This window comes from Rhopalosiphum padi, chromosome 1 (genome assembly GCF_020882245.1).
Source record: "Rhopalosiphum padi isolate XX-2018 chromosome 1, ASM2088224v1, whole genome shotgun sequence".
NCBI classification, from domain to species: Eukaryota; Metazoa; Arthropoda; class Insecta; order Hemiptera; family Aphididae; genus Rhopalosiphum; species Rhopalosiphum padi.
In genome coordinates this window covers 3,590,459-3,600,186 of record NC_083597.1, presented here as the reverse complement: position 1 = coordinate 3,600,186, position 9,728 = coordinate 3,590,459, and the positions used below count along the sequence as shown (strand labels likewise).

Here is a 9,728-nt window from a genome sequence, read left to right as displayed (position 1 = left end):
GTAATCAAATAGACACAATATAATACATAAATATATGTGTATTGTCAAGGCCGTATTTAGAACTTTGGCGCCCCGAGGCACTCATAAAATGGCATTCCACTTTTAGGGGCGAGGGAGGGGATCCAGTGTTGAATAAATACATATATACGTTTCTTACTTGTATAAGTTGTATTTTATCTTTATAAAAAATCTTTTATTTTACGTATAAGCCTAAACTATGTATAAATTTATTATAATGGTAAAATTCCACATGATTCATATATGTATACTCTTACATCACTTGCAAGTTGCAAATTGCAATAGAACTATAAAATGTAATAACACCTATTAAATAGACAATAATACATAAAAAAAAATATATTTATATTTTAGTATAATTAATTAAGGATGTTAAGGTGGTTGGCTAAAAAAAGTTGTAAGAATATATTTTTTTCAAACTTCTTTTCGGAGGAAAATATCTCACATTGACCATATTTAAATACATTAAATAGATAATAGGAGACAACGTACCTAGTAGGTACATTTTAATTGTTGACAATATTTTGCTGTGGTAGATTTTATTGAAAATATTTTAACTTTTTTGTAACAGTAAATTTAAAAAATGGAAATCAACACTTAGATAGTTGGATATAATAAGATATATATTAGATAATCTATTTAGATATATAATTCATTATACCTATTTATTTTGCCTCCTCTAACAAACACAATGTATGATCAGTTGATGAGAATCTTTAAATGGGATAAGATATAAATTTTGATTGTTTATAAATATTATTTATAGACTAACTATTTTTAGCAAACTGTTTTTAAATAATATATATTAATTTACATTCTTCATACAGCGTTGTTTCACGGCCCACGGGGGCCAATTTTTCGTAAATCATTAAAGAATAATGTGAAGTCTATAATAACTAATAACTAATAATAATAATAATTAATATTAATTATACAGGTCTGTGTATAGTATTATGTACTCTGTACATTTACCGTCACATTTCACATGTGTTCAAATCTTCGATGATAGAATAGATGTAAACAAAATAACCAGATTATGACGTTACACCCTGTAAGTTATAAACTCGTAACATGACGTATTAACTGGTTTTGAGACCCGGTCGTACAGGATAAATTACTTCTATTTATTATTTTCATAATTATTGTGTATTCGTGTGCTGTAAATTTAATTAATTTATTAAAATTTCTGGTGGAGGACGGGAATGCCTATTTATTATTTAATATCAACTAATACTATATAGTAATAATACTAATATAATATGTACACCTTACACGCATATCAATTAAAAAGCTGGGTTCAGCCGTTCAGGACTTACAGAAATTGAATCATATCTGTAGTATTGGTATTAGTCATTAGATTTTGAGTGGAGACTGTTTGCATATGTATTAAGGATATTTTATTAATGGTACTTCCGTGTTATCTCGACTACCCAAATATTTCCATAACTACCTGTTAGAATCATCTGGAGAATCTCGACTACTTCCGTATAGGAATCTATTTATAAATGTATTTTCCTGCGTTATAATCTGTATCATCGCAATGTACAATTTTATTTTGTTTATTATTCATTTTTTAATAATTATTGGATATTTGGGTATTACTATTATAGTACCTAATACTAGTAATACTTGTTAACCAACTTCTACGAATGTAGATTAAACTAATTTTTTGCCAAAAAAAAAATCGCATATTTTTTACTATACTGTCTATATTCATTATTAAATATTATTTTATATAATAAAAAAGTAGTAAAAAGTAAAACATTTCAAATGCCTATTCATTGCACAGAAAAGATAAAATATATTTAAAATTATATTAAGTTTAAAAATACTATTATAAATATTTGCTGGTAAATGAAAGTTAAATTTATTTTTCATTTAATAATCTGGAGTTGTGCAAATGGCCAAGCGACCGGGTCAAACGACAAACACCCTTCTCAATTATTTAAGTTTATGGTCTTACCTATGTCATAAATACATACAATATATTATTAATTAGTTTCATTGGCTTTTTACACTATTACTATGTAAAATATTACCATTTTATGTAATAGCCTGAAATCAGTGGTTGTTACAACTCATCCAGTTTATCTTGGCACTCGTTACTCGGCAACCGTTTAGATTTCAAAAAAGTTACATAATTTTCTGAGTTTCAGACTACTGTTTCTATTTTAAAATCATAACGGTTCGCGAGCCGTGGCTGTACAGCAGCTGTTGTTGAGTAGGTAAAATATTTTTTATTCAAATAATTCTGTAGTAGTAGAAGTTGTAGTAGTTGGTCACATGCCTACATGCCCGCTTATTACTTCCTAGTTCCCCCGTTTTTCTAATAAGAGAATTTCTTTATCAATCGAAACGTTATACAACGTTCAAACACGTTCTGGCTACACTGGACTATTGGTTGGATCCTTGCATTTGAGCATTTTTTTATTATCTGAATTGAAAAACCGGAAAACATTTATTATCCATTGATACTTAACTTTTAAAGCTCAAGGAAATCGGCGTGTGCCGTGTAGCATTAATTCATAATTGTGTATTTGTATTGTCGTTGTTTAAAAATTTATAATTACTAATTACTGACTGTCTAGTGTCTACTGTGTCTAGCGTTAAAAGTTCTGTGTAGTGCACGAATTTATTTAGGACGTGTTAATAGCCACTTCGTATGCCAAAAGTTCGCAGAAGTCGTAAACCTCCCCCGGATGGGTGGGAACTTATAGAACCTACGCTAGAAGAATTGGAACAGAAAATGAGAGAAGGTAGGTTCGAAAAGTTATTTGTTTCCCAAAGAGTAACTTGGTTGTTAAGTTACTATTGCGACATCGTCCATCATTATATTCCATGTAAACCCATAAAAATACTACTATGTCTGATGAAATTGTTTTTAATTGTTATAAAATTAATGAATAAGGTTCATTGATGTGCTCAGAGTTTTGTGTCTCATGCATAATACATTTTTAACTGATTCGACAGAATAATAAACAGTAAGTTAACCAATTCCCCAAATTTTGGCTTAGGTGAATCTAGTATAGGTGTGCAAGGTAAAAATGATTTACTCACAGATCATTTGATTATATGAGTAAAATATCATTTAGTACAAAAACATTTAATTTGTATAGGTATGGGTAACTAAGTAACTTACATGGTTGTGTTTGTATGTGTACTTCCAATACATGTGGATTTGTTCATTAGTATAAAACTCAGATTTATCTTGCATTTAATAAATTATTTTATTATTTTTCATTTGATCAACCATGAACATTGATAATTCATGTTTTTATTTTATTTTAAATTCTATATCTAGAACTTTACAATAATATAGACAGATGCTAGATACTATATACCTTAACTTTTTAATAAATATTTGTCAGTCTACTGAATCCAAAATAAATTGTCAGGTGCAGTGAAAAAATACCTTCAAAAAATTAATGGTGACATATTGGAGATATCACAAAATATATTTTTATTTTGTTGGACTGAAATAAAATAATTTTCTATTGTACCGTATGCATGTATAAAAATAAAAACTATCACAGTGTGTTACCATTTCAGAGTACATTTAATTAAACAGAACTTATGTCGGCTGTATCCGACAACCACACTGTTTAAAAACCTATGTTTCATCCATAACTGATAAAGGCGCCTATCTTGTTAAACTTGCATAAAATCAAACAATTTCCTTATTTTTATAAATAGTCAATATATTTTTTTTAAATAACAGTTAGTTAATAAAAAAATGAAATCATACAACTTTTTCTCCATAGTTAATGCTGATTTAAAATAATAATTAATTGTTTTTATTAACAATTTGTTGGTATATTTCTAAAAATGATATACTAATATTACATTATGTGATTTTTTAGCTGAAACTGAATCTCATGAAGGAAAACGTAAAGTTGAGGCACTGTGGCCAATTTTCAAAATTCATAACCAGAAATCAAGATATATTTACGATTTGTTTCATAGACGTAAAGCTATTTCTAGAGGTTTGTTTATATTACTATATAGGTTATAGGTACAATTGTAATTATTATTGTTATTTAATATATTTCAAATCCATATTGCAAGAAAAAATATAAAGTAAATAGATTAAAATAATTTTAAATTGGCAAATTCATCATTTTAATTGGGGTTTTAATGCTACATATTTTGTTAAATATGTATATGTAAACATGTACCTTTACATTTTCTAATTTTTTTAGAAAAAAGTATTAATTTTAAGTTGGGTTTTAAATTAAATAACTACATAGTTCAACGCTAATGCTATTTAGTGAGAAAAAATTGTTACACAATTTTGAGTTAGAAGATTATATATTATATTACTTTGGTCTGACTAACATTGTTGCTTGAACAAATAATTAAGTATTTAATTATATTTTATTTAATATCAATAATAATTAAAAATAAAGTTTGCTTGTATTTATTACCGTATACAATTTTATCGTTAATATTTTGATATAAAATAATTAAAGCATACTTATAGCATACTATTATCAGCTTCTTTTTTGTTATAGAATTGTACGATTTCTGCCTGCAAGAAAAAATTGCGGATCAAAATTTAATTGCAAAATGGAAAAAACAAGGTTATGAAAACTTATGTTGTCTTCGTTGTATTCAAACAAGGGATACAAATTTTGGTACTAGCTGTATATGCAGAGTCCCAAAATCTAAATTAGAAGAAGTAATTGCTTAATAATTTAACATATTCAAATATAACTTTTAAAATAAACATATAAGGTATTTACATAAGTATTATATTTTTCAGGGTCGAATTGTGGAATGTGTGCATTGTGGATGTAGAGGTTGTTCTGGCTAAATAAACTCTGAACACTGTTTAAATATCATTGTATTACTTTTATTCTTAATATGTGTAAAACGAATTTATTTCTTTATTGTGTGCGGTATAAGACTGAAATTAAAACAGCATACTAACTAAAACTTGATAAGTTAGTAATATTTAATTCCCATAATGATAATGTAAAATATGAAATGCATTCATTTTTAATAACAAATATTATTTACTTTTGACTATTATTTCAATAAAAAGTGCATTTTGACATATCATTGTTTAATCAAAGGTATTTTCGAGGGTATTTTGGTTAGTATTTTTATGTATATGATGTGTATCCATTTACTATTTGTAACTAGTATAGGTACAGGTCTAGATTTAGTGGGGGGGGGGTGTTACATCCCCCCTCTACAACTTAAGATACCTGGTTAATTTTAGTCGACAAATTTGTTATTTTGACGTCGGCAAGTCGGCATTTATGATTTTATTATGTTTTATGATTATATATGAATATTCAAATATTATTTATTATAATATTTAATATAATAGATAACAATAACTTCAAATATAGCAAAATAGGAAGTCAAAAATATTTATATAAAATATAATAAATATTTGATTTGATAGTTAATACTTGTATTTATAGATTACTATCTGCTTGCTGCTGGTCAGCAACATACCTAACTAAACATATAAATATTCCCATTATAAGTCAATACTTTATTATTTATACACCATCATCAACTCATTTTGTGTATACCATGTATATTATATAATATTTTTTCTATGCTACTGGTGATCTAAATATAGGTATAATCGCAAATTATAGAAAGTTTCAATTCGTCAAAACCTATTAAAGGAAAGTTAGATTCAAATTTGATTTATTGATTATAGAACATACCTAATATTATAATTTTTATTTTTATTGTTTTACTGTGTTAGTATCCAATAAATTGATGACAGTGCACTGTTTGTTTTCTTTCTCTGGCCCATGTATAACATAGACAAAACGCATTTACACAGAATCATTATTTTTTTGTTTTGGAGTACCTACCTAATGTTAGAGTAAAATCACCCATTACAAAAACAAAAGAAAAAAAATGTATTTGAGGGTATGACATTCGATTTGTCTCAAACAATTTAAACATTATTGAAAATTTACATTTTTTTTTTTTTGAAAGTTGAATATAAAATCAAATAACAATAAAATATAAAGACTACTCAAAATTCAAATCATAATAATTTTAGGTAAAAGTAGATATTTATCTGTTGCGCGTGGGGTCTAACTGTCTGAGTGAAAAAATAATTCAAGCATAAAAAATGGGTTGAGCATGCTTAAAAATTTACCTTATTTTAATACTTATATGAAACGTGTTGTAGCGTTAATTTTATACAAAATCGTTCTATTTTTAGATAATAAATAAATAATTTAATTTCTAAATACACAGAATTGTAATTATTAGTAATATTAGCATTATTCAATAATAAATAATAATGCTCCTACTATAATCTAAAAATTTATCATTCTGATGAGATATATAATAAATTGTAACCATAATAATTAGAAAAAAGTTCCAAATAGTTCGGCCACTGGCCTATTGTTATGAATTAATTTGGGGTCCGGCCGCTCGGGGGTTTTTTGCACACCTAGTACCTCCGGTGTTGCGGCACTGACTACATTAGTAAATTATATTACATCCATGGATCTATAAAGTTTAGGGAAATAACTAAACCAATTATAGTATTTCGGAATTTCTATTTAATAAAACAAAAATATTTAATGTAACCAATCTTTTTAAAAAATAAAATTTTATTAGGCTGAATTAAAAATAAATAATTACGTTACCTATTTGTTAATTGTGTGAAACTATAGCACAAGCATTCAGTTAATATTATATTATAAGAAAGTTTTATAATATTATTCATTGATTGAACCTACAAAGGATTTGTGCGCATAGTCTTTAAAAAAATGTAAATAAACCATAATTTTGTGAAGAAAATTAACTTTTTTCGTATAAGAAAATGTTTGTATTGCATGAAAATAAAAATATTAAAAAAATTTATAAATGCACAGATTGTAGTAAGATATGTCACCGCAAATGCCTAAAGAACTTCATACAAACAACAAAAGCGTGAATCAGAAATTCAGAAGTATTAGAACTTCTAACGGAGACAAGTAGACAACTATGGTATAAAAAAATTAAATTTTTCAATTTAACATTTTATTATTTTTATTCTTTATGGTCTTATATTTTTTGACTCAATAAAAATTCTTCAACATTTCGTAAAAGTATGGACCGGACACTCGGTCACTCAGTAAGTCACTTATGTGCGACACAGTGGCGTATTTGAGATAATTTTTCAGGGGGGGGGGGGCAAAATACGAAAATCTCCTAGCTGTTAAAATATAAGAAAATTTGAATACAATAGTTTATTTTTTTTTATTTAGTTAGGGTTTTAGAATGGTTCAAATTTGTTCAGTTATAATCCAAAATAAATTCAACACAATAAAAAGCACCTTATTTATTGCTCAAAAGTTTGAATTTTAATATAATATAGTCTATAGTCATAGGTAGTCATAAAATAATTATAATATAAGGTCTATATTTTTTTTCGTGGCTGCAAACATATCAATGACCTCATCTATTTAAATGTCCCTGCGTCTATCTCTATGAATACCTATTTAGTAAATCCAATCCAACTAAAAGATCTTGTCCCATATTCGACCGTAACCAAGTTATTAACCTAAGTTGAAAAAGCAACGCATAACAAAATAATGAAATTATCATGCATAAGCAAAATAGCAAGTCACTATTTGGACATAAGTGTGCAATTGGTCAGTTATAGCAGACGAGAAAATTATATTATGATATTACATTCAAATTATACTTAAAAATTATTAATTTTGCTTTTTCGAAAGTATTTGTCTACAACCAATTCGGATGTTCGCAACATGTTGCCTGGGATCAGTGCCGGATTAACCTACAAGCAAATTAAGAACTGCTTAAGGCCCTTGAAAAAATTCGGCCTGTAATTTTTTTTTATTTGAAAAATTTAAAATCTGTAGATTTTCACACTAAGTCGATGGTCAGACTAAAACCGGCATCAGCTCAATATTTTACCAAATTATTAGACCGTCTATTGAGGACAAAATTCGGCCGACGTAAATGGTCAGACTACACCAGGATTTTCATTGAATTTGCCAAAATCATACAGTGTATACACACATTTATTTCTATATATACAGAATTAACGCTTATACTTAAGTGAGAAATAATTTTAAGTTATTATCAAAAATTCACTAGACATGGAAATCGAAGAAATACAAGCAGGAATGAACAATGAACAATTTGTTAAAAAGATTTCTCAGACGATTTTACAAATGAGTTTAAACAGTTTTTAAATTTTTCATCAGAGTCTATTATTAATTACTACAAACGAAAATAAGAATGAAAATATTTTGCTTAATATGCATAAGATGATAGTTGATTTAATGATTTAAATGTGACTAAGAGTTTTCCAAATGTTGAAAAATTATTACGCTTATATCTTTCTCTTATGTGTAGCAACTGTACTGGTGAAAGATCTTTTTTCCGATTAAAATTGTTAAAAACCGTAATACGATTTTCATTATCACAAAATAGTCTACAGAATTTTGGAATTTCGAGCATCGAGAGTGAATTTGTAAAATCTCTAGACTTGTATGATGTCAATATGTCATTTGAACTTTTTCAAATAAAAAATCCAGAAAAAAATAATTATGTATAGATGAAGAGGAGAATCAAGTGATGAACAGTTGCAACGATGACAGTGACTAATTTTATAATATATATATATATATATATTAGTATTCAACTATAATTTAAAAATGTGTTTGAAACGATTATTATTTATATTCATAAATAAAATTTAAACAAATGAAATTTTTTTTAATTTGTAGGTAGTTGGCAGTGTTAGCACCTTTTTTCTCTCCATATGACCAATTAGGCCAGTCTATTTATTTGCTTAAGGCCCGTGAAACACTTAATCCTGCACTGCCTATAGGATGTCGAGAACCAATTCGGATACAGGCATACAGCCTTTTAAATGATTCCAAATTTTACATAGGAAATAGGTACCTAATCTCTAAAATATATTTAGTACTTACCTACTTATTAATTTGTAAAATGTAAGTAGTAGGTAGTTGTAACTTTTTATAAATATATTAATTAATATATATTTATAATTTTATCAAAAATAGTTTCCATCTTAGGCTCCTGGGGGTTCCTAGGGGCCACGCCTCAAGCCTTTATTTATAAAAAGTTGTTTATTGTTAAAAAAAAATACAAACAAAAAAACATATAAATACTATTAACTATCATAGACACGTACAATAAGTTATATAATTTATAAATTACGGAAATACCAAGAATAATAAGGAAAGTTAAAACTAAGGCCCCCTAACCAAATTTCTGGAGACCTGGAGTCGTCCCCATAATAAATTCAATTTTTCTCTCATTAGTATCTTACATTCTTTTTAAAACTACTGTGACTTAACTATGGAATAACATTAATATTAATTTTCTTTATTTAGATATAGATTATTTTAATCTATATATTTGGCGCAGTTGTTCAATATTAATGTACCTACTATTAGTAAGTACGTAGGTAATACTAATGCATTAATATGGGTATGTATATTATAGTTTTTCATACTAATTAAATTAAAAAATAATAATTTTTATCAATATACTTTTGAGTAATCAGCGTGTATTATAATTATTAATTACACTTTGTGGCCTGTGGGCTTAGCTTTATAAATTATAATCTACTTGTGTATAATCTTTATAAATCAATTTTAAATTGATTTAAACAGGTTTAAATCATAACATTTAAATTAATATAAAGATGATCATAATAATTACTGAATGTTGATATGGATAAA

The 9,728-nt window shown here is 26.7% G+C and overlaps 1 protein-coding gene across 1 annotated transcript; it reads left to right on the top strand.

Annotated features, from left to right (window-relative positions):
• Window positions 1-2,409: 2,409 nt before the first annotated feature.
• LOC132917858 (protein BUD31 homolog) lies at window positions 2,410-5,076 on the top strand. Its single transcript, XM_060978814.1, has 4 exons — window positions 2,410-2,774; window positions 3,879-4,001; window positions 4,530-4,696; window positions 4,781-5,076. Exons 1-4 carry the CDS (start codon window positions 2,681-2,683, stop codon window positions 4,829-4,831), a joined length of 435 nt encoding a protein of 144 aa, XP_060834797.1. The 5' UTR covers window positions 2,410-2,680; the 3' UTR covers window positions 4,832-5,076.
• The last annotated feature ends 4,652 nt before the right edge of the window (window positions 5,077-9,728 follow it).

Excerpts from the sequence above, each read along its gene's own strand:
- LOC132917858 (XM_060978814.1), top strand. The coding sequence starts at position 2,681 with ATGCCAAAAGTTCGCAGAAGTCGTAAACCTCCCCCGGATGGGTGGGAA. Across the intron at positions 2,775-3,878 it reads GGAACAGAAAATGAGAGAAG|CTGAAACTGAATCTCATGAA; the intron begins GTAGGTTCGAAA and ends GTGATTTTTTAG. Across the intron at positions 4,697-4,780 it reads CAAAATCTAAATTAGAAGAA|GGTCGAATTGTGGAATGTGT; the intron begins GTAATTGCTTAA and ends TATATTTTTCAG.